The following is a 27,001-nucleotide window of genomic DNA, read 5'->3' as shown; positions in this document are numbered from 1 at the left end:
TTTTGTAAGATAGTTTTTGAATTACCTAACACAATATGCTATTTTATATATAAATATTTTCTCAGATATCACATTATAACAACAGTCTTGTGATTTTTTTTTAAAAAAAACTATTAAGTCAACTAACATGTCTATTGTTAATTCAGAATTAGTAATTGCTACTTCTTTTAGTAGCAAAAAAAAATCATTGGATAGATTCTGGTAATTTTTAGGAACCAATCTGAATGTGAGAGATTAAAATAACAAGGGATTATAAAAAGAATTAGAAATGTTTAAACATTTAATTGACACACATTTTAATACATGAAACTAAAGTGAAATAGCCTGAAATAAGCTCAATTGAAGGTTAAACTTCTAACATATTTAAATCAAAAGTTGAGAAATCATTTTAAACTGACTTTTTTTTATTTCCAAAGAGCAATAGATTAAAAAAAAAAAAAAAGATCCACAAGTAATTTTAGCTTCACATCATAGGATAATAAAATTTCTGTTCCCAGTGATTTTAAAAAGGATAGTTTTACTCAGGTATCCTTGTCATATGAATAAATATTCTACCAGTTTTGAAGTGGTCCTGCTCCATTGGCTGCTGGGAGTGTGCTTATGCTAGTGAGCACAACTTGCTCAGAAAGTTTTGATATGTTATCAAAGTTGCTGATTTGAGTGGTCAAGGACTTCCGGCTCTCTGTGCTAGTTCGTCCCCTGGTGAGCCGATCCTCCTGGCGATGGTGAACTCCAAGGCAACAGCAAGAAAACGCAGCTTTAAATTCCTCTCGAAATTTTCCTGGCAAACAGAGAGAATGAAAGGAAAAGGAATTATACATAAATGCTTCAACAAATTATGAATAGGGTACAACTGAGTTGCTCCCTTGAGCCAAACTAACAATGAGGTGTAATATTTTGCAAAGATGGGGAAAATAGAAGAAGGAAATTGAGTTTATTGGAAGCTTGGTAGACTCTTGAAACAATGAATATTTTCATAAAATAACGAGGCTGCCTTTCATGTACGGGGCTTGGAATTTGCTTCATTCCTTTATAGTCAAACCTCATATATTTACACATATTGGTATATTTTATCTACATAACTATAATGGAAGTGATCATCAGTAGAAGAACTCTCAGAGATATTTAGTAATTAAACACAATGAAACTTATTTCATACAAAGCCAAAATTATACAAAAATTACCCCTGCATTTTACTCTAAATAACTGATACTGAAACAATTAAATCCACAAAATACCTAGAAACATACACTCAAATATCCAGAAAATTTTCAGTTTCATAATCTATATAAGAAAGAACAAAAACTGAAGGGGGAAAATACTGTAGAAGCTATTCCTTGTCTTTAAATTATGGAGGAGATATTGGAGAACTATGAGAATGAATGAAACACTTTTATTAGTGTGAATGGCAGTATTGCGAATCATTTCTTCTCTCTTAGCCTCAGCTACGCAGAGTTATCAGTGATTAAATGAGAAGATGAATGTTCACGGGCCCAGCACAATAGCAGTCACATAACGAGTTATCAGTGATTATCAGTTGCCTCCTCTAACTCACTTTTATCCTCCATACTAGGACTTTGACCTGGTTCTGTGACTTCTGCTTCAAACACTTCTCATTACAACTTCCTCATAGCCTTTACCTGCTTAGTGCGAGGTTCAGAGCTTTAGTCATTGTGCTAGTTTTTTTTTTAAATAGAACAAAATTATTTCTCACCAATCTAATTGGTTGCCTTTTTTTTCAACCTATGCAAACCAGAAGGCCAAAGATCAAGTTGGAAGATGCAGAAGCTTTATTAAATATGCCACAAAATGAATTTCTATTCTTCCACATAAAATCACCATATATTTGAAGATAGAAATAACAAAGAAATCGCCAATGAGTTGGAGATTAAGGCAATGTAAAAATGTAGCTAATTAAAACATAATTCTAAAATTCAGTCGGGCAAAATGTGAATAAACAATAGTGACTTAAATGACTTTTATAATTATATTGATTCCATAAACAGATACAAATTGTATAAGTTACACGTATATGTATGTGTGTATCATTTGACTTATGTGTTATTTTGGAGTAATACTATTTTTGGTAGTCAGTGGGAAATATTGAGATAAATCCAAGAGATGATACTCACAACAGAAACGTAAATATAGTAAAATATCTAAAAGTGAATAGATCCCAATTCTGTCTCAATTAGGCTACACATTTTGGCAAAGGAATAATATAGCAAGGCAAAACAGAACAAAGTATTTTATATTTTTGTAAATCATGAGTTTAAAGTATGTCATGTAAGATTTTGTGTTATTGATTTCTCAGAATGTTTACTTCTCTTCTATTATAACATTTCTTATACGTTTGACATGGAAAAATCAGTTCATTTTCTCTGATGAGTTCAGTAACAAATACTTTGCCTCAAAAGAGAAGAAACTCAAGATAAATCAGGTCAGGGAAAAAATATATCTCACATAGCAACTAAACTCCTCACATAGTTGAAGAGTGTTCATTGATTCCTCATCCTTGGTTACAATTGTGGCTTATGGAAGAAGAGTTGAAAACTCACCACTGAGAAAATTATAAATAATTGGATTCGCAGCACTATTGGCATATACAAGCCAGTGTGAAAAGGTAAACCAGGCATACACAGTCTCTCTGTCTTCAGTATGGGCAAACATCCCAAATACTCTGCAGGAAAAGAAACAACAGAAAAGTGTCTTTTAAATAATTAAATTCAAAGGTGAACAAGGCTATTGGTAGAGGATGGTCTGACTCCTGTCCTCTTCAGTTGCAGGAATTGACCACAGATTGGTTTCTGACCCCATAATTGGTTTAGAATAACTTCAGTGCCTGAACAGAACCTCCACAGCACAATCAATAAATCAAAAGCCAAATCAGGTCAGAGAAGGGTCTCTCCCTCCCACAAATAGCAGATGCAGTATTTCTTGTAAATAAGAATATGGAAGTTGAATATATATCTTCTTTATTTCATTTTCTTTCTAAATACAATTGAATAATGTTGTATTAATATTCCATTATGTGTGTCATTTAAAAATCACTCCTAAATGATAGTCTTCAAGTACTTCTTCCTACTTTCATTTATGTATTGATCAAAGTATCATATGCCTTCAACTCCAATCTTCCTGGACTATCTGAAACTTGCCTTCTGGGACTCCTTAATACCCAGAGAAGAAACAGTTCTCGATGGGCAGAATTTTGGTAATTTTTAAAAATTAATGAGTGTTAATTTTTCATGTATTATTTTAAACTTTAAAAAATGTTTTGTTATGCTATCCTTAAAGACTATTAAAAATTTTTCTCCATACTTAGAAATATTCCATCTATAAATTCTAATCACTAACCTATAACAGATAACTTACAGCTACTCAATAAGATTATAGGCCAAAAATCATATATATTTCCTGCTAAAGTCTCCATCTTCGATTGTCTGTATCAGTGTGTGTGTGTGTGTGTGTGTGTTACAGCAAGAAGGCATGACAACAATGCATTTCTGGTATAAGGTGTACCTTATACCATTTCTGGTATAAAGTGTACCTTATACCATTTCTGGTATAAAGAGTACCTTATACCATTTCTGGTATAAAGAGTACTAGAGTTTTACAAAAATACTATATAGAGTGAAATAATACGGACAAAAGAAATTTGTACTATGTTATGACCCTTTACCTCAAAATGTCTTTGAAATCTTGGACAAACCTGAACTGTTGTAAAGAAATTGGTTTTGACTAATTCGGCAAAAAGTTAAGTTTTAAGGAGAAAAAGCTAGGAATGGTTTTTGTGGGAGAAAGAAAAAACAAATTTCATATGCAAGGATAAATAAATATAAGCATTTGAAAAAAAAATGTGTGTGGTAACAAGAAAAACAATTTTCAAATTCTTTTTTTCAAAAGTTTTTATGTTGTGGAAAAGAGTAGAATGCCCCAAAACTTGAAATATCTTAAATTTAACATGGCCTTGCTCCTTTGAAAGTTATTTGTTTTCCTTGGAAAGGAAGGGATTTGAGTCAGAAGAATAAGACATATATTATTGACAAAAAAAGAAGTTGGAAATAAAAGGAAAGAGCAAGTTCTGAGATACAGGAAATCCAAATACGTAACCCAGAGAGAGGTAAATCCAATTTTCATTGAATTTAGACTGACTAAAAGAGAAAAAAGATTAGAAAGAGAAAGAAAGAATAAAACCCATCCAGTAACATAACATGTTTATAAAGTTCTTAAAAGCAGAAGACAGTATCTAGCAGGTGGCCATAATAAATTTGTATTAAATTTCTGTTAGCAATAATAATAATAATAATAATAATTAATAAGAGGCAAAGCACAAAAAGATATGGAGGGCAAAATAATTTCTATTTTCTTGTGAGCTGGCATATGTCTCAAGGACCCAGGCCACAAAAAAAATCATATATCTTTAAGGCTGTGACTGTAGTAAATAGTATCACTGAACAGAAGTTTGTTCTCCATTTCTTCTCCATTGAAAAAGCCGTTAAACCATCAAAAACAGGGGCCAAAGAGAATGAGAACCCTTTGCGGCTGATTATACCACTTCTTCTGACTCCAGCCAAAGCTGCTGTTCTTCAGAGTTCCCAGCTGTGAGGAATATAATATTGATTCTGAATCAGGCCAAAGTGAGAGGAGCAATTCTAGCTTAAGTTCGAAGCCTGTTGTAAACAAGAATTGGTATTGCCTTGGGACCAGTCTGTGTGGAACAGTTTCGATAATTCCCAATCAAGTTGGCTGGCCATGAAGTTTAGTGTGTACCACTGCCTCTGCATCTGCTGCTCATGTCATGGGTCAAAAAATTTTAACTTAATAGTTGTGCCTGCATTGTAGCAAATAGCATACTTTCCCTCATTGATTTTTATTACTATCTGCCCTGAGCTTGATTCAGTGACTTCAGGAAATGAATTCTTCTGTTTAGACATTCGACATACATATCTGCCTTGATGGCTTTTTTTAAAAAGTGCTCGCCAATGCACTTTTAAGTATAATTAGAATACTAACATAAGATTCTTATCTCTTTTTATCCTTAAGATATAATTCTCTCATAATTGCCTATGTTTTTGGAAACGAAGTTTTGAAAAACCCGTTTGTTCTCATCAAGAAAGAACTGCAAGCTGTAAATGAGTTGTTACGCATTAGAACTTTGTCTGCATCTAAGGTTTAGCAACTAGCTTGAAGAGATTGGAGAAACATCTGTTTTATGTCTGCCATGCAACTGAGAATACGCATGACAAAAGCACATGTCTGAGCACTCTTAAAGGCTGTTCGCCTTACCTGCTGGTAACAACATAACTGAGTCATCTGGCCTGACAAGGTATCTAAGCAGAAAGTTTAGATTTTTCTCTGGCTTAGTAAAAAAAAAAAAAAAAAGTTAATTAAGAATCAAGAAAAGGCAGGCTATTTCATTTTCAAATAACAGATAAGTTTTACCTCTTTAGCACATTGAGGATGCTAATTGGTAGATAGCAAATTGCAAATACCAAAAGCACAACCATCAACATCCGGGCTGTTTTCCTTCTGGCTCGGATCTGCTTTATTTCAGCCGCCACAGCGCTTATCCGGGACTTTGTTGGCTGTCCTGGCCCTCGAGGCTGTGAAACAGGCTGCAGGGGCTTCCATTTTCTCTGAACTACAGATGATGTTCCAGGGATCTGAAAGGAGAAGAGACAGACCCTTATTGCAATTTGACTTAGGAAAGTTCCACTTTGGGGAAGTAATTAGAAAACACAGTCAGGAAAGGCTTCCAGACGCCTGAGGTGTGGGAGGTTTGAGCGCCTGTTTCTCCAGAGCATTTGCTGAGCTTAGTATGTGCTTGGCATTAATTCAGACGAATGCCAAATAGGAGTTTGTGTGGAAAAAAAAGTTAAAACATCAAAATTTTGTCAATGTCTAAAGAAAGCTGCAAGTGGAAAAGATATTTCCTTGTAAAAAGAACAAAGCTTGGGAAAGGAGAATGATAAAGGGATGTCAGCCATATTATCTTATTAGAAATTTTTGTTCAGCTCAGATGCCAAAGTTTAAAGCAAAGGAAAACCCAGCAAGTAACGTCAAGCAACCTGTTATGGATTTTTCACGCATCAATACTGCCATCTGCTGCCAGACAGAGAGATAGAACTTAACTACCTGTAGCTTTTCAGGTTTTCTGCTTCTCGAGTTCGGACAAAGCAAACCTTTGAATGAAAGGATATTTTTAAAAAATCAAGCATTTTTTGTTGTTCACTATTTGTAGTTATGAAATTGTTTGAAATCAATTTTGTGGTCCAGCCCTTTAAAATGCACACAAACCCACTGAGTATTTTTTGCGGTCTTACATTAATATTTCAAATAGCTGGAATTTGTAACAGTAATTACACAACTTGTACTTTTCCATTTCTTTTCAAAGTTATTTGATAATAGCAGGGAATCCCTCCAAGTATAATATTCTCTTAATTGTAAGCTCATGAAGATTGATAGGGTTTAGTGAACAGAACAATAAAATTCAGCATGCATAATTTTTTAAAGAGGAAAATGTGCCAACAAACACAAGAAAAGGCCACCTTAGCTCTGTTAAGATTATTCAGCTTTTACTTTCTGTCTCTGTGCGGCAAACCAGTACTGACCAATGTGTCCTTGTGGTCTCTCAGAATAGATGTTCGATAGATTTTGTTGCTTTTTACACCACCAGATCAAAGTCTGTTCGATAATCTTCAATTTGAGAACAGAATTTTACTTATATGTCCACACAGATAAATTAATATGACATTTCCTTTGGCCATCTTCTTTCTTGAAGAGGCAAATGATGTTAACAAAAACCTGCCCTTGAATGGAAAATATCGGATAAATTATTTTTCTTCTCACTCTGTATGTCTTGTCATGTAGACAATCTTTTTTACATAGTAGTGGTTCAACTCAATCTTTTAACCCACTGGTTGTGGAGAGATAGGAACTTTCTCTTCTGTGACTCTCATTTTAAAAAGCAATTTTAAAAAATAACTGAAAAGAATGAGCAATGGATGCTGGAATGTTCCAGGAGACTCCTATCATGAAAAGCCTGTATGTGTCTGCTAAATGATCTTGAACTGTCTTCTAAATGATCTCTGATAGATCAATTAAATTTTAGTGATTCTATCACTGACTGTTCCCCTGAAGGAGAGAATTAACATTCTGCATCTGATGACTTCTGCAGCCATTAGAAACAGTTTTCGGTCACCTGAGGTTGGGAGTTCATGACCAGCCTGACCAACATGGAGAAACCCCGCCTCTACTAAAAATACAAAATTAGCTGGGCGTGGTGGCACATGCCTGTAATCCCAGCTACTCGGGAGGCTGAGGCAGGAGAATCGCTTGAACCCAGGAGGTGGAGGTTGCAATGAGCCAATGAGATAACACAATTACACTCCAGCCTGGGCAACAAGAGCAAAACTCCATCTCAAAAAAAAAAAAAAAATACAGTTTTCATAAAGAGAAAGCTATGGTCCCTGAAATCGGGGAAAAAAAAAATGTAGTGATGCCCTTTTTAGATAATGATCTAAATAAGGATAGAAGATGCTGAATCCTGCATTCATTTTGAGGACACATAAATTTCTCCATTGATAAGCTGTGTAGAGACATGGAGAATTCAGAGAAACTCCGTATAAAATTAAGAGGAATAACTGACATTACTGAGCTCCAGGAACAATGCACTAGTAATCCTTAATGCATCCCTAAAAGTACATTATTGTAAATCTCAGAGATTTCAATCAAGCAGGCACTGAGAAGGATTAAGTAAAATACATGCGCCCCACTTTTATTTCACGATTATGAATAAACTTTATAAATCATATTTAACACAAAAATACACCCTGAAAAATGTATTACCACAGTTATCAATTGGAAATAGCATGTACATGATGGACCTTAAAACCTACTCTGTCTTAAAAAATGTTTGTGACCAGGATAAAGTTATGAGGAAGAGGCAAACATGCTACAAAGATTAAAAATATTATGAATAAACAATGAATTTGCCAACTTACATGAAATGGACAAAGCCCTTGAAAGACAAAGATGACCAAAACTGACTCTGTACTTACAAACTATGCTAAAAGAAAATCTCCAGGCCCAGATAGGTCCATTAATGAATTCAATCAAACAGTAAATAATAAATAATTCCAATCTTGTTCAGACTTTTAATGAAATGTACAGAAAATATAATATTGTCCAACAAATTTCATGAGGCCACATTTATCTTTATAATCAAAGATATGGCAACAAAAGACAGCTAACAACTAAATATCCTTCATGAATAGAGATAGAAAGCTCTTTAAAAATATGTTATCAAATTAAAGCCTGCAATATATAAATAGGATAATACCATTTGCTCAATCAGATTTATTCTAGCAATGCAGTGTTGGCTTACCACTCAAAAAATCAAGTCTTCTCTCACCACTTGTACTCAACATTGTACTGGACTTTGAGCCAATACAAGAAGAAAAGAAAAATAAATAAAATGCCTACAGATTGGTTCTATTGAGAAGAAATTATTGCTTACAAAGATCATCCTAAAGAATCTACCAAAAACCCACTAGAACTTATAAAAGAATTTAGCAAGGAGCAGGTCACTAAATCAATAAACAAAAAAATCAATTACACTTCTATATACTAGCAATAAATGGAAAATTAAATTTTAAAAGTTTCAATATCAAAAGAATGTGTTTTAGGCATACATTTCATAAAATATATATATAAGTATATATATATTTCATAATATATATATAAGTATATATATTTCATAATATATATAAGTATATATATATTTCATAAAATATATGTATAAGTATATATATATTTCATTATATATATATATATACTGAAAATGATGAAACATTGCAGAGAGATAATAAAGAACTCCTAAATAAATATATTCATTGTGGCCATGCATTAAAAGGCTTAGTATTGTTAATATGGCAATTCTCCCCAAATTGATCTACAGAGTTAATGCAATTAATCACGTTCAATATTTTGAACGACAGTCTTTTTTCTGGAAATGAAAGTACTAATTTTAATTTTTTATGAAAGTGCAAAAGACCTGGAATAGCCAAAGCCATTTAAAAAAAGAATTTATTCTTTTTTAAACTTTGGTTGCAAGACTTATAAAAACTCATTTCAAGATTTATAATAAAGGTACAATGAGTGTTTAAGTGTATTTGTGATTGTGTGTATCCCAGAGGACTAGTCTGATGTGTATATATATTTGATACTCACCTCATTTAAAAAGTGCCTGGGCAAGGGACTACCTAAAAAAAAGCATGGAGCTGTGAAGAGACCTAGCAAAGTGGCATTTACTGGTCAGGGAAGGAAAGGTAAGTATTCGAAGCAAAAAGTATTCAAATCAAAGTAGGAAGAAAGTATATGAGCAATGAAACCACGAACAACATTGCTTAATGCTGCCCAAAGATTAATAAATAAACTTTAAAAGTATATATTCTTTAGAAACCATTGGTAACTTTCATGTAAGCTGTTTCACTGTAATGATGAAAGCTGAAGCTACATTGAAGTGGGCTGAGACATCAGTGGAGGTGGTGGTTAGTGAGTAAAAGATGACAAATGGAAATAAGTTGAGAATTTTATCTGGGAGGAGGAGGAACAAAGAGTTAAGTTTGTGGCTGGAGGGGTCTGAGAGTTTGGATGATGCTTATTTTTTAACGCATAGCAAATGACTGCTCCATTTGCTAAGTGCTAAGAAACTTGTAGGACAAGTCTCCTTTCCCCTTACGGTATTCCTTAACCCATTACCCATTTTATCATAATAGAGTATAACAGATATTTGGTAGGCATTGGCGGTCTTCTATGAAACAATAATCCCCTTACATTTCCCTGTTCAGCAGGGACCATGAAAATTTTCTTTGCCCCTTACACCCACCACCATATGAAGATGACTGTATTCCAACACTGAGGGAGTTTTTCACATTAAATCCCATGATTTCTTCACACGTTTTGTTTACCTCAGTACTGCTCTGATAAGATTTGCATGCTAAATTCTTATAACGAGGACTGTAATTTTATTTGTTCCTTTTCTTAACATTATTCTCACTATGAATAGCTCCACTTTCAGAGTGTACAGATGGCCCTTATGGATGACAACTGCAATACCTGATCTTCTCACTATGCCTCCTGCCCCTGTCCAACTCCAGATCTGTTGTCTCGCAACATTATTCTGTCACACAGTCTATGACTTCTTCTTCGCAAAAAAAAAAAAAAAAAGGTTTTCCCTCTGGTCTCTGGGACTTGATATATGGTTTCATGGAATGGGTTCTCTCATTTTTTGCACATCTATGGACCATTTTAAAGTCTGTAGAAGTACGGAAAAAAACTTTAGTCAGAAAGTACAGATAAAACAACCCGTGGATAATTCCTATTATAGTCTCTCATTACATTAACATGTCAAATTATGTGTTCAACCTTTTTTGCTTCCCTGTGCTTTCAGCAGCAGAACTTTCTAAAAAAAAAAAATTCTTCAATTTTTAAAATTTTAAAATATCCCATCATTTTTGTTCTTTCTTTTTAAAAGAAAACATTTTATTGAGATATAATTCACATACCATAAACCTCACTGCTTTAAGGGGTTCAAAAAATGATTTTTAGAATATTCACAGAGTTGTGCAACTATCACATCATCACTATCTAATCTAGAACATTTTCATCACCTCCAAATGAGGCTCCAAATCCATTAGCAGTCACTTCTCATTGTCCCATTCTGCCAGCCCGTGCCAAGGACAAATTATTTTGGCTCTATATATTTGCCTATTCTCAACATTTTCATGCAAATAGAATTATGTAATATGTGGCCTTCTGTGCCTGGCTTCTTTCACTTAGTATGTTTTCAAGATTCATCAATCTTGTGGCATATATCAGTGCTTCATTTCTTTTAGTAGCTGAATAATATTTTATTGCTTGCATATAGAACAATTAGTTATTCCATTTACTCATTGATAACATCTGGGTTGTTTCCACTTTTTGGCTACTATGAATTATATGCTGTTGTGAACATTCATGTGTAAGCTTTTGTGTAAACATGTCTTCAGTTCTCTGGGTCTATAACTAGAGATTGAATTGGTGGGTAATGTGGTAATTCTCTAAGATTTTAAGGAACTACCAAACTGTTTTCCAAAGCAGTTACATCGTTTTGCATTCCCACCAACAATGTAGGAGGATTCCAATTACTCCACATCCTTACCAATAATGATTACAGCCTTTTAAAACAAATCTATCCTGTTGAGTGTGAATAGGTATCTCATGATTTTGATTAATATTTCTCTAATGAGTAATGATGTTAAGCACCTTCTTATGTGCTTATTGACCATTTGTATATCTTCCTTGCAGAATTGTTTATTCAAGTCTTTGCCTACTTGTAATTTTTTTAAATTATTAATTCATAAGAGTTCTTTGTATATTCTGGATACAAATTCCTTAACACATATATGATTTGCAAATATTTTCTGCATTTATATGGGCTGACTTTTAACGTTTTTAATGGTGCAGTTTGAAGCACAAAAGTTTTTGTTTTGATAATGTCTAATGTATCTATGTTGTCATTTGTTGCTTTGGTGTCATATTTAGAACCTATTGGTTAAGCCAAGGTCATGATGATTTTCTTCTGTGTTTTCTTCTAAGAGATTAGCTCTTACATATAAATCTATGATTCATTTTGAGTTAAGTTTTGAATGTGGTGTGAGGTGAGGTTCAACTCCATCCTTTTGCTTGTGGATATACAATTGTCTTAACACCATTTGTTGTCAGGACTATGATTTTTGCCATTGAACTGTGTTAAAACCTTTCAATACTCAATTAATCATAAATATGAGTTTATTTCTGGACCATGAATTCTATTCCACTGATCTATATGACTAACTGTATGCAAGTACCACACCATCTTAGTTACTGTGGCTTTTTGTTAAGATTTGACATTAGGAAGTAAGTTTTCCATTTCTTTTTCAAGATTATTTTGGCTCTTCTCTATCCCTTGCATTTCCACATTAATTTTAGGATCAGTTTGTCAATTTGTGTCCAAAATACAAAGCCATCTGGGATTTTCATAGGAATTGTATTGAATTCATAGATTAATTTGAAGATTATTTCTATTTTAACAAGATTGAATCTTCCAATCCATAAACACAGAATATCTTTTAATTTAGGTAGTCCTTCTTTAAGTTTTTTCAATGATATTTTGTAATTGTAGGTGTATATGTTGTGTACTGATTGAATATCCCTTATCTGAAATTCTTGAGACCAAAAGTGTTTCAGATGTGAGTTTTTTTTTATTTTGGATTTTTTCATATACATAAAAAGATATCTTGTAGATGTGACTTAAGTGTAAACCCAAAACTTACTTACATTTTATAAACACCTAATACAAATAGGCTTTAAACAAATTTATATAACATTTTTAATAATTTTGGGCATGAAACAAAGTTTTGGTTGACTTTTGACATGACCTGTCACATGAGGTAGCAGGGGACTTTTCCACTTCTGGCATCATGTTAGCTCTCAAAAGTTTGGGATTTTAGAGCAGCTAGAATTTTAGGTTTTGGGATTAGAGATGCTTAACCTGTACTACATGTGATTCAAGGACTGTGTTGGTAACCTTTCTGAGACTGAATATGATGATGGAGAACAAAATGTTACAGAAATGGACTATATGTTGCTTGAATGGAAATAGTTCCAAACTGACTCAAGAAACTTGTATAACTGTGGCCTACTCATTGAAGTTGCTAATAATTATGATTGTAAATGATATTCATGTATAGGACTTGAAAATGTTGAAGGAACATTATCTATTTAATTGATTTGATTAACAGACTATTTATTTTTAATAAGCCAGAGCTATTTCCTTTTCATTATTTTTGTTGCCTATATAGAGACTAGTACCACATCATTTAATAAATGCATCTTTTAAAATACAAAAATAGGGTAATTTTCTCCCTGGATCTTTGGTGGTTATGTTAGAATCCTCAGCAATACAGTGAATTCATAATTCTCTTTTTAGGGAATTATAACTGCCGCATGGAATCCATGTCTCTATAATTTCTGGACATTCCCTAAATATACATGTTTATGTTGAAGAATTTTTTTTGTTTTGACAAGAGTCTAACTCTGCCACACAGGCTGGAGTGCAGTGGTTCAGTCTTAGCTCACTGCAGCCTCCACCTCTGAGGCTCAAATGATTCTCATGCCCCAGCTTCCTGAGTAGCTGGGATTATAGTCTTGCACTGCACCACCATGCCTGGCTCATTTTTGTATTTTTAGTAGAAACATGGTTTCACCACGTTGACTATGCTGGTCTTGATCTCCTGGCCTCATGTAATCTTCCCGCCTCAGTCTCCTAAAAGTGTTGAGATTACAGGCATAAGCAATCGAGCCTGGATGAAGTCTTTTATTAAGCTTCTTTTATTAAATCTACTTCTAGGTATTTGATTAATTTTGTTGCTATTTAAATTTTTTGTTAATTTCATTTTAAATTTTTATTTGCTAATGTATAAAAATGAAATTGATTTTTGTATATTAATCTTTCATCCTGAAAACTAGCTGAACTCATTTATTTGTTCTAATGTATTTTTTTGCAAAATAATTCGTTAGGATTTTCTATATAAAATATCACATAACCTATAAGTAGAAATAGTTTACCTCTTATTTTGTGATCGTCATGCCTTTTATTTTTTATTATTGTTAATATTATCTCTTGCCTGTTTGCCCTGAAAAGAATTAGTTCTGTTCAACATTGAATGAAAATGGTTGTAGCAGACATACTTGTCTTGTTTCTGACATTAGTCAGAAAACCTGGAAAATGTTTTATGTGCAAATGGGATAAATATGCATTCTTCTGTTTTTGGTGGAGTGTTCTAAAATATCTGTTAAGCCCAGTGGTTTCATAGTTTGTATAAATCTTTTATTTCCTTGTTGCTATTCTGCCTGTTTTTTCTTTATTTCTTTTTTTTTTTTTTTTTTTTTTTTTTTGAGACGGAGTCTTGCTGTTGCCCAGGCTGGAGTGCAGTGGCACGATCTCTGTTCACTGCAAGCTCCACCCCCCGGGTTCACGCCATTCTCCTGCCTCAGCCTCCTGAGCAGCTAGGACTACAGGTGCCCCCCACCTCACCCGGCTAATTTTTTGTATCTTTAGTAGAGACGGGGTTTCACCATGTTAGCTAGGATGGTCTCAATCTTCTGACCTCGTGATCCACCCGCCTCGGCCTCCCAAAGTGCTGGGATTACGGGGGTGAGCCACCGCACCCTGCCTGTGTTTTCTATCCATTACTGCAAGTGAGTATTAACATTTTCAACTATAATTGTCTAGCTGCCTACTTGTCTCCTTAATTCTACTACTTTTTGCTTGGTATATTTTGGGTTTCAGTTGCTAAATGCATGTACGTTTACAACTTTTATATCTTCCTGATGGATCAACTCCGTCATCATTATGAAATGTCCCTCTCTATGTATAGTAATATTTTGTTAAAATTTATTTTGTCTAATTTTAGTATAACCACATTAACTCCCTTTTTGTGATTATTTTAGTACTTCTTCTGTTATTTTACATTTAACCTATTTGTATATCTGAATACAAGGTATGTCTCTTGTAGATAGCATAAAGTTGGATCATGGTTTTTAAAATTATTGGTTGGTTTTTATCTATTATGTCAATCTATGCCCTTTGATTGAAGTATTGTATCCATTTACATTTAATCTAATTATTAAGAAAATATAATATATATCTGCCATTTTACTATTTGTGACTTATATATATTGTATCTCTTGTCTTCCTCTAGGACTACTGCTTTATTTTGTGTTAAATATTTTCTGTATACTATTTTAATTCTTTTGTTACTTTACCTATATTTCTACATTCTTCAAAAAATTATTTTCTTAGTGGTTACACCAGGAATTAAAATTAGCAACTTAATCTAAACAAGCTGCTTAGATTATGCCAATGTAATTTCAATAGTATAAAATAAATTTGCTCCAATATAGCTCCATTTCCTCCTCCTTTTTTGAATTATATCTGTATACATTATAAGATGAATCTTCACAATTTTATAGCTATTATTTTATGCAGTTGTTCTTTACATCAGATAACAGAAGATAAATATGTTTATTCTGTCTACAGTATTTACCTATGTAGTTACCTTTACAGGTGCTCCTTATTTTTTTTTGTATGGACTCGAGTTACTGCCTTCCTGATTCTGCCCCTGCAATTGTAATTTGTTTGCTGCCTATTTTCTCACACTAGACTGATTTGTCATCATCAAATATTATTTATCTTAAGTTCTCTTAGAAGAGTGCTGAATAAAGAGCATCAGAAAACTTTGTGATAAGAGCTGGGAACAAGAAGGTCTTTCAAAGGCCCTGAAAAGCTGAACTATAGTTTCAGACCCAAATATCTATTACAGTCCATCCTCAGTACATCACACCATAGCTGACACAGAGTATGTGCTTAATAAATGTGAAATAAATTAACACAAGCACATGATGATTAAGATTTAGTGTTGAATTATATGAAGGGTCTGAACTAGAAAAAATGCTGACAGATAAATGAAAGGGTCAAGCAAGCTAAGTTCTTTAAAAAAATAAGTTTTAGCAAATAATCTGTAGAATTTCCTGAGTACTCTGAGTCGAATTGCCAAAAAAAAAAGAGAGAGAGAGAGAATTTAAGTAGTTCACAGCAATGCATTAGCTAATTCTTTTAATGAGGCTTAAACTTCTTGAGAAAGTCAGACAAGGACACACAATTTGCTCACTAATAATCTTACACTTACTAATTCAAAAGTACATAACAGATTTCATGCATCTCTGTAATTTTAAGCAAATAGGACAAGCTCTTCATTTGATGGCTCACTTGATGTAGCCTATGGCACACATAATGCCTTACAACTTTGTTTATAGACACTAACAGTTGGAAATTGAGAGTTGCTAAAGCAGAATTCTATGTAATCACGCATTTGGGGTTAATTCACTTTATTGTGGCTGCTAAAGTGAGTTCAGCTGAACTTGGTATTTTCCATTCCAATCTGTTTTGTAAATGACTTTAGTTTCACAGCCCAAGCATTTTACTGCAAATCTTCTGAATCATGTGGCTTGTACTAATGAGGATAATTCATGAAAAGAATGTGGATTATTTACGAATCTGTGATGCAATTTATTTTAAAATTTATTTTAGAGTTTGGGAAATGTCAAACTATATGCTTAAATGGTGGAAAATTAAATTGTTTGGATTTTGGTGTCACTCATTCATTTAACAAACTTTTTAAAACATTTTCTCTGATGGTACCATGTAAACTTTAGGGTAACCATGGTATCATGGTAAAGTTTTACCATGTAAAAGTAACAAGACAGATACATTGCAACCTTGAAAGAGTTTTAAAGGTATGCCAATTTGTAAATAAATGAATAAGAAATTATAAGCATATCTTTTATACAATGCACACTAACTAGTAAAAATAAGGAAATAGGGGATAATCTTAACACTGAACATTCCCCAACAAAATCTGAATCTAAATCTAAAATATCTTTATTCCTACATGCTCATTAATTGCTTTTTCCCCTTCAAGAAATTTTTCAGATTCTAATCCATTTCTACAAATGTTTATCGGAGTAACTGGGCAACAGATTCTCTATGTCCTCTCTAAACTTTCCCAGCACTTTCTCCTATTCTACTCACTTTGTTCTTATGAAAAAAGCAACTGATGTGTGCTGAGCACGTGCTATTTATAGGGATACAAAGATGACAGTGAGACTATCTTTACCTTAGCAGAGTAGAAGAACCAGACAAATAAGAAGCACCATACTGGTATTTCAATGTGCGTTTTTTAAAAAATAGTCACATATACCAATTCAACACATGCTTGCTATTTAAATATAAGTACAATTAGTTGAGAGGCCATTATTAAACAACATCCATTAAGATATTTTGTTTAATGAGCACTGTCTATATTTAGGCACTTGAGTTAATTCATCTAAGCAAGCTTGTCCAACCCACCTTATTTTGTTGTTGTAGTTTTGTTTTGTTTTGTTTTGTTTTAGGCTTTTAGCAGCCTGAAGCCCTGGTTTTTAGTTTCTGTCTCTAGTAATAAGCAGAAAAGAGGGATAGGAAGGGGTTTTACTGGCCCAAATAGAAATAGAAACTGAGAACCCACGACGGTGTTCTCTCCCTTGGACACACCTGAATGCATGTAACAAACCTATGAGGAAGATGCTATACAGCCCCATTTTAAAGTTAATAAAGGGAGTCACAAAAATTTAAGCCATTTACAAAATTCATGTCACTACTACGTGGTGGAGTCAGGATTTAAATTCATGCAGTCTGGCCCTTGTGTTTTTGACTTCTCTATAGTGTATCATTCCAGATCATTCATCCCCAGCTTGTAGGAAGCCCCCCATTGCCCTGTGATGTGTGATGTCTTTCTGTCAGAGAAGAATGTGTCCCCTCTTCATGATCAAGTTTAACCACGTGACTTGTTTTAGCCAATGAAAAGTGAGATGTAACGCATGCCGGTTCATAAAAGACATTAAGAGAAAATATACTTTTCTTCCAGTTTTCTTTTTCTCTCAGTCTCAGAATGGCATGTCCCAGAAAGTGCCATTTCTTCAGACTAGGTTCTGGAATGAGAAAACAAATGGAGCACAGTGCCCCAGCCAGCCCTCCCCACTGACCTGTAATAGGAGTGAAACAGAACTGTTGTTGCAAACCACATTTTTTAATAGAAGAATAATAACCCAGCCAACCCTGACAGATACAATAATAGGTACTAGGAAGCAGGATGCTGCAGTAACAAACACCCTAAAATATAAGCATTGGCTTCATAGGGAGGTGGATAGTGCTGAAAAAACTGTCACCAACATCTAGAAAATCACCACTCATGTTTTATAGTGGTCCACATTAGTTTTTATAGTAAAAAATGATGGGAAACGAAATGTTAATAAATGTTGCTACTGGTTTCACTTATAAGGTCATAAAAGAAATGACTTCTTTGTAATAGCAGAGGAAAAGAGAAAATATTGAAATTATGAGCCATATAGTGTTAAAAAAAATGAGTGTTACTCATATCCAGTCAGTGAAAGATGATCTTGAAAAATGCATTGAATAACAAGTGTTGATTAAAAAAACAAAGACACATCCTCAAAGACCAAATAAAGTGTTTGTGAAATCTTTTTAATGAATTAAGGTGACTCCAGTAAATCTTTTCAGTTGGATAAAATGTGTCAGAGAAAACAGACTAATGGCATGTCCTTCCACAAGCCTGATAAAGTAAGTATTGGCAGTAAGTTTAGAGAACGAGAGAAATACATCTCTAAGAATTGTGGCATTTTAAGATACATTTTACAAAATGGGAGAGACTGAGCCATATCCTTTTTGTCTCTATCTTACAAACCACTAAATGTGTTTGTTGGTGATATCCTCCAAATCATCAAGGTTTAAGTTAAATGTTACCTTTCCTGTATTAGATACGGTTTTAGTACATTTTGCTCTGATTCTCTGTGCTTATATTTAAAGTAATTTTCACCCTGCATCTGACGATGCCCCTCCTCTAGACTATGAATTCCTCAATGGCAAAAAGTAGAATTTTCAGCTTTTTTGTGAGACATGTATGTGAAAAGTTCATGATATATATTTCAGGAATGAATAACTCAGTGAATGAATACAAGCATTCACTGATACAGCAGAATTATCTAACAAAGTGTAGTAACCCCAAATCAGCATTATATACAGTTTTTAAAATTATACATTCTGCCTGATTCTTATAATATTCTAAAAAATAAGATCTTTGAAGTTGGATATTTAACCTATATGTTCCAATGTTTTAAATAAATCTGATTAAAAATATAACCTTTCAGAGAGTCTCAAAAAACTCTAAAGGAATTTTTGTTTGCTATTTCTCATAGAAAGCGAAATTAATGTTATTCCTAGACAAAAGACAATTAATCACAGATGTTAAATTTTATTTAAAATGTAAAGTACTTAATCAGTTTATAAAATACATTTCCTGAATATTACTCTAAAAATGCCTAGACATATTTCTATGTCTGGGTTCTCATTACTTTAAAAGAACACACAATATAATACTTTTCTGAACATGTTATATTGGTTCAATGCATTCTTAAATTTTGTTTATAAGTGCATCCTAAAAAAAAGCACAGACAAATTATTTGGAAGGAATAACAAATAACAAATTATGTGTGGAGAAATAATGCACGCAAAATATTTGAAACTATATACCTGTCGACACCAGAGTTTGCGAAATATTTGCAGATAAGCCAACACCATGAGACACAGTGGTGCCATGTATGTCACCAGAAAGAAACAGATGTGGTACATCTTGGGATAAATTTCACCTAGGATGAAAGTCAAAACAACAAAACCTTGCGTTACAATTGATGGACTTTTAAAAAAGATACATGTCAATGCTTTTCTTCAAAGTGCATATTTACCTTTTATATGATTTCATTGTCATATTATGTATGCAAAGGGGAAAAATAATTCATAATATTTAACAACTTATTTTACTCAGTATATGGGTATACACATGCCAAATGTGAAGTTGTAATTTCACTTAATGTACTCAGAAAAATAAGCATTAGCTATTTCTTAATCTGTGCTACCCAAAGTCAAGTGTTCAGTTATTAAAAGGCCCTTTATTTGACTTGATTACATCTGGCTAATTAACAAAATTAATTTGGGTTGTTCTAAATTTTTATTTACAAAAAGAGACATGAATCAATGAAAACCTAAAAACTAATGCTTTGGTTAAAATGGGAAGAAAATATAAACTCAGTTGGTTGTTCCTTATTAGAATGTAAGTTCCCTGAGAAATGGGAGGCTATTCTCAGTTGTATCTCCACATACAAATGTGAAAAAAATTTTGAAAACTAAATACAATAAAAATTTGACAATGATTATTTTTGTTGACTTATTGGAACATATACAAAATTCCTCTTTAAGCATAGTATGTCTGTGGTGTGTGTATGCTTTTATTAAAAATACATGTATATACTTTTAATAAAAATGAGAATTTTAAGGCTTTATAACATTTATTTTCTCCAATCCAATATGAATATTTTCTCACTTATTAAGCATAAACACCTCTAGGACTGTAGTAATTTTTTATTTATAATTAATCCTGTGTACACAAGTGATACACATCACAGATTAGCCACTTAGGAATAAGTCGATTAATCACTTCATGGCATTGTGGTTTAATATTTTAGCTTTTCTAAATTATATTGATTACTAACTTTGTAAATGCTCTAGAAGATATATATATATATATTCCCTACCTAATACATATATATATATTCCCTACCTTATATATATACATAAATACATAAATAAATTCAGATTCCCTACATAATATATATTTTATATATTATATAATATATAATCATTATATATTTATAAATTTATATATTGTATATTAATATTAGGTATATTCATATATTAATATAGTACATATTTTATTTATATATAAATATATAATATATAATAAGTTATATATTATATATTTAGATATAATATAAATAATAGATATTAATAGATATTTATATGTAATATTATATATAACATATAATACATTATATATGTATATATTTATATATAATATTATATATAACATATAATACATTATATATGTATATATTTATATATTATATATAACATATAATATATATTTATATATAATATTATATATAACATATAATATATATTTATATATAATATTATATATAACATATAATATATATTTATATGTTATGTCAGGAATCTGAATTTATTTATGTATGTATTTTTTAAATTTTTTATTCCGATAGGTTTTGGGGGAACAGTTGGTGTTTGGTTACATGAATCTTCAATGGTGATTTCTGAGATTTTGGTGCATCTATCACCCATGCAGTGTACACTTTACCCAATCTGTGGTCTTTTATCCTTCACCCCCTCTCCCACACTTTCCCCTGAGTACCTGAAGTCCATTTTATCATTCTTATGCCTTTGCATCCTCCCACTTATGAGTGAGAATATACATTGTTTGGTTTTCCATTCCTGAATTACTTCACTTAGAATAGTGGTCTCCAAATCCCTCCAGGTTGCTGGGAATGCCATTATTTCATTCCTTTTTATGGCTAAGTAGTATTCCATGGTATATACATACCACATTTTTTTATTCCCTCATTGATTGATGGGCATTTGGGCTGGTTCTATATTTTTCCATTTGTGAATTGTGCTGCTGTAAACATGCATGTGCAGGTATCTTTTTAGTATAATGGCTTATTTTCCTCTGGGTAGCTACCAGAGTAGGGAGATTGATGGATCAAATTGTAGATCTACTTTTAGTTCTTTAAGGAATCTCCACACTGTTTTCCATAGTTGTCGTACTAGCTTACATTCCCACCAGCAGTGTAAAAGTGTTCCCTCTCCACCACATTCATTCCAATGTCCGTTATTTTTTGGCTTTTTGATTATGGCCATCCTTGTAAGAGTAAGGTGGTATTGGCCAGACACCAATTACAGGCTCACGTCTGTAATCCCAGCACTTTGGGAGACCAAGGCAGGAGTATCGTTTGAACTTGGGAGGTGGAGGTCGCAGAGAGCTGAGATCACGCCACTGCACTCCAGCCTGGGTGACAGTGCGAGGCTCCATCAAAAAAAAAAAATAGAAAATAAAAAAAATAAAGTGGTATTGCATTGTGGTTTTGATTTGCATTTCCCTGATTCTTAGTGATACTGAACATTTTTTCATATGCTTGTTGGCTATTTGTATACCTTCTTTTGAGAATTGTCTATTCATGTTCTTAGCCAACTTTTGATAAGATTGTTTGCATTTTTTCTTCCTGATTTGTTTGAGTTCCCTGTAGATTTTAGAAGATATTTTTGTACTAGTATTCGAATATATCACAATGGTCTACCTACTTTTACTGCAATGTAAAAGAGGAAGCAATATATCTTGCATAGATTCCATAGATATTAAATGTAATTAACTCATTATAATTCTAATTGAATGCTAACACAACAGAGCTGTTTTGTTTTTCTTCTAAAATTTACATACTTTATTTTGACTTTTCTATTGACAAGGGGGTTTATCCCATAGTATTGTTGAGGAATAATGCTATTACCTCTATGTATTTTATTCTTTTCATTACTTCATAAAGGGGATGTAGAAGCATGAAAGCTTGGTTATGTGATCAGATTTGTGATAAGGGCAGTTTACAGTCAGGATTAATCAATAATAAGCATGATGATTGTCATAATAATAGATAATATTTATTGAGCAATCATGCATTTGATTCTTGCTGGATATATTTTAACATATTTATGAGCTTAATATCCTCCACAATCTTATTTCCATAGGCTGTCTTTCAGATGCAGTTGAGTTTGAGTCTAATTTTCTCCATATTCATGCTTTTAAACCCATCTTCTCTTTTGGTTTAGATGTCTTTATCCGCTGCAATCTTCAGCAGGGTCAGTAGGATGCATGTGTTGGCAGGTCTAAGAGACCAATTTGAGGTATCATTTTTAGCTACTCTCTGGCCCAGGTAGCACTCACCTACCTCTTCAGTTTCTAACTTTCTTTCAAGTTGATCCTGTAAAGCAGGCCAGTTACATAAAAAGTGATAACGTTCAAGCATTCTGACTTGAGGAATAACAGTCTTTCCCTTTGAAGTGCCACAGCCTACACAGCATTTGGCGGGCCAATTTCAAAGGAATCTGAAAGTGACCTCAGCACTTCCCAGGCACCCTTTAAGAGGCTTTGAACTTTTATTTGTTTTGAAGAAGTGTCACATGAGCTTTCCTCATTACAAAATCTATATAACTTTGAAGCTTACGTACCTGCGAAGCCCTGTTGTCTGCATAAGACAAATTGAGTGGATAGAGGAAAGTAGATTTGACAGGTAAATTTTTTCCACTGCAGCTATGGATAGCATCACTGTGATAACAGTTTGGCGTTTTGAATAGATGGCAGCAAAAGCTCCTATGTGGTTGGTATATTTATGAATAATTAGAAAAAATATGTAATTGACTGCTAAATGCACATTATTATAATGAACACTGATACGGAAAAAAGATCAAGAAAATTATCCTTCCAGGGTAGGATAGATTGTTTGAATAAGGAGATTATAATAGATAACTAGGGAAACATGATAGTCTAAGCTGATTAAAAACTCAGATATGCCATTGAAATTTTAAATTATGTGTGATGAAAATATCTTTGAAGTCTTTCTGTACTTCATAAGCAATGTCTTCAATGTATTTAAGACATTTGTACATAACCTAGAATACAGCTACACAAAATTTGTTTCACATAAGCATTACTTTAATTAAAAAAAGTTTTAAATATTGATAACCATTAAAAATTACTGTTTTTACTCAACTGATGAATAAGCACAATCTAAATAAATTATATATATATATGAAACTAACTAATAAGGAACAAATGTGGATCTTTAGTCTTTGAAATCAGATATTAAAGAGTTATATTGTATATTTGACAGGCAAAACTTAATTTCTCTCAGATGACTTAAGGTTCATTATTCAGCCAGCATGTTATCTTAATTATCTAGAAACTAGAAACATTCCTCTTTCATGGTACACTTATCAGGAATTGAATGAACAAGTAAATTAAACATAATTTCCCAATATTCAACATGGAATGTCTTTTCAAAGTTTAGGGGTTCATTAAGTTTACCTGAATCTTTAATATGTTTTACTATCTTCTCCCTAATAAATATGTTTAATAAATCTTCCCATTAATAGACATATACACATATTAATATGTGTATATATACACATATATATACACATATAAACCTTTCAAACCTCATAATAGGCCAGATGCCATAATTACTTTGACTGTAAAAATGCTTCCATTTTTTTTTTAGCCTACCAAAGAACAATTTGTCAGTAATATTCAAAAAGAGAGATGCTACTAATCTCCAGTGTCCAGAACAATTGACCAAGGGTACATGCTAATTAAACACTGGATGAATGAATAGTGAAGAAAATATAACTTTGATTGAGTGTACAAAAAGAGTTATTTTCTTTCTTTTTGAAGATGGTGTCTCGCTCTTTTGCCCAGGCTGGAGTGCAGTGCCATGATCTCGGCTCACTGCAACCTCCGCCTTTCGGTTTCAAGCGATTGTCCTGCCTCAGCTTCCCGAGTAGCTGGAATTACAGGCGCCCACCACCATGCCCAGCTAATTTTTGTGTTTTCAGTAGAGACGGGGTTTCACCATGTTGGCCAGGCTGGTCTCCAACTCCTGACCTCATGATCCGCCCATCTCGGCCTCCCAAAGTGCTGGGATTACAGGCTTGAGCCACCACACGCAGCAAAGAATTTCTTTCTATAGGATCTTTCCTGTAGAACTATGCATTTACAAATCAAGCAAGCAAGAAATTGTGGGTTAATTTAATAATTTTAGAAGTATGAAATGATGTGACTGAAGCAAACAGTGAACACATACAAATGTATATTTTAAAGATTATTAAAATAAGTATTTACATTATTTATATGTTCTTGAGTGTTGTGTGTGTCTGCCAGAAATCATGGCTTATGGTTCTTTTTATGAAGAAGTAATAGGCAATAATGAATATAATTAGTTTTAGAAATCATTTATCCATATATAATTACATATTGCTGGTAAATTTTTTAGTTAGACAGAGTTCTCAGTTATTTTGCACCATGAGTAAAACAGCATTTACAGAACTTTTCCAAAAGTTATTTGATAGATATGTATCAACTGACCAAATTGCTTTTCCAAATTTTTTTCCACTGCCACATTGGTTGTAGGATAATTATGATTCTACTCTCTACTTTTATAACTACATTATTGATTTAACTTAGAATAAAGATAAGAAACACAGATTATGAATTAATCTCAAATAGAAGATATTTTACAATAGTTTTAAAAATCAGGCTAAATGACAGTTGGCCTTTAAAAATATTTGAATTTAGAGAGATGACACTGTAAAATATACTTTCCTATGGTTTTTTAAAAAGTTGTGACAATCACACATATACAAAGGTTTAACATTATAAGTTGAACATGGACTTATAAATAGTTTACATGAACAATGATTTTACACGCTATGTAGAAATCATCATAATAAATATCTAATAAGAAAGATAAAAATCTGCCTTGAATTATTTTTTCTTAAAATATTCTTAGCAATTTCATTTAATATTTAAATGACTGTATAGCTTTTACTAAGTTGGATTTTGTAGCTAATCAATTCAGTCCAATAATACTTAATTTTAGTCTTTACAAGCATTTAATTATAGGCTATTATAAAATCACCTTCAAATAGTTTTCTTAAATGACTTCTGAAGGCTAAGTTTAGGTTTTTACATATTCAACAATTGTTTCCTTTTTTTAATGAAAATGTCCATGCTAGAGTTATGTAATAAAATATCAGAGTAGAAATGAGCTTTATGTATTTATATTTACCACTCAGAGGTAATTTAAAAATCATACGTCTATTTACATAATCGTAATAACTGAACAGGAATCCATGACTTTGCAATCTTTTTGTTAATGGAGGTTACTGTTACTTGATTATTCAGGGAAACATTAAAAAAAGAAAAGCTTATAAAAGCAACCCATAAACATATAAGTGAAACTAATTGCCGGAATATTAGAGAAAATACTGCTGACACATATTGAAAAATATTTTTATATTTTATCTAATTGCAATCCCTATAAAACTTAAGGAATCCCAACTTACAAGTTGGAAGCTTTAGATTTAAATGTACCTATTTGCTTCATAATCTTGAAAAAATAATATAATCTTTCTAGGGTTAAATTTAGTCTCGAGTTTAATACAGGATTCTGAGAAAGACCTTTTTAGGCTTTCTAAATATAAATCAGTGTAAAAGGATTGTATAAGAGACATGTCACAGTCAGTCCCCAACCCATCTTCTTTCAAAATTCAATTATTTACACTACCTGCCCCTATGTTCCAGAAACTACAAGTGCTGGTTCACTTTCTTTCTGCTTTGTAATGTAGTATCCATGATGTGGATTTTCTTGCTTTCTGGACATCCTTTTCCCTCTTCTCAGTCTGGAGAATTTTTGCTTATCTTTAATATTCTGCTGGAATGTTAGCAGTTCCTCTGTAAACTTTTGTGCAAATGGCCAGAACTGAGTTTGTTCTCTCATTTGTGTTCTCAGCATTTTGTATATAAATATATTACAATACTGATTACCCTATAAAAATTTGTTTATTGGCCTTTGAGCCTTATTATATAGAGTGTGCTCCCGTAAGCAGAGTCTGTTTCTCTCCAGGTGGGCACAGTGCCTGACATATACTAAGTTCTCAAGGTGGTGTTTGAGCATTAAAAGAATGGGACATAAGACACTTCATAAATATTCCTACCATTTTGGAAATTTCCATTGATTTTTTTTTTGTCTGCACTATTAATTTGGAAAATTGGAAAAAACTGAAAATGATACAGAGAAAAATACAGCAAAAAAAAAGTTGGAATGTTAAAAAGGAAAAGTAAATCCCAATAAAAGACAGATATTTGATATTTGGGGTAATAGATAAAGGAAATTATAAAATTTTAGTTATTATAGGTCTTGCAACAATATATGAAATAATCCCAGCCTCTCTTAAATATTATCTTGCTGTAGATATATCCTGTAGTATATGCCTAATATATCAGTGATTGGCTTTTTTTCCTTTCGGTGTTCTAGTACAAACACCAAGGTAGGAAATAACAGAAATTCAAAGATTACAATATTTAAGAATATTATCCTTAATCAGTCCCTGGTGTGCACTGCTTGTTATGATACATCTTTCTAATAAAAAACAATGTTAACTTGTGAATTCTCTAAATATCAGCCACTTTAGTATACTTACCTAGAAGAGGTCAGATTGGGTTTTTTTTTTAACACATATTTCATATGATATATTGGAATCAGTGCATGCTATGCTGAAATGCAGGGTTATTTTATTTTCTGTCATTCTTTCCTGTGCCCAGATTTGTGCTAGCACCAGGTG

At 32.6% G+C, this 27,001-nt stretch overlaps 1 protein-coding gene across 1 annotated transcript in view; it reads right to left on the bottom strand.

Moving 5' to 3' along the window:
* Positions 1-386: 386 nt before the first annotated feature.
* The window catches only part of HCRTR2 (hypocretin receptor 2), a 108,750-nt gene continuing 82,135 nt past the window's right edge, over positions 387-27,001 (bottom strand). The window contains exons 4-7 of the mRNA XM_024356997.2: positions 19,232-19,347; positions 5,443-5,663; positions 2,559-2,680; positions 387-781 (exon numbers count right to left, since the gene is read on the bottom strand). Of these exons, the coding sequence (XP_024212765.1) occupies positions 552-781; positions 2,559-2,680; positions 5,443-5,663; positions 19,232-19,347 (689 nt within the window). The 3' untranslated portion in view covers positions 387-551. The remainder of the gene's footprint in view (positions 782-2,558; positions 2,681-5,442; positions 5,664-19,231; positions 19,348-27,001) is intronic.

Source organism: Pan troglodytes, chromosome 5, assembly GCF_028858775.2.
Source record: "Pan troglodytes isolate AG18354 chromosome 5, NHGRI_mPanTro3-v2.0_pri, whole genome shotgun sequence".
Lineage (NCBI taxonomy): Eukaryota > Metazoa > Chordata > Mammalia > Primates > Hominidae > Pan > Pan troglodytes.
This window is presented reverse-complemented; position numbering and strand designations above follow the sequence as displayed.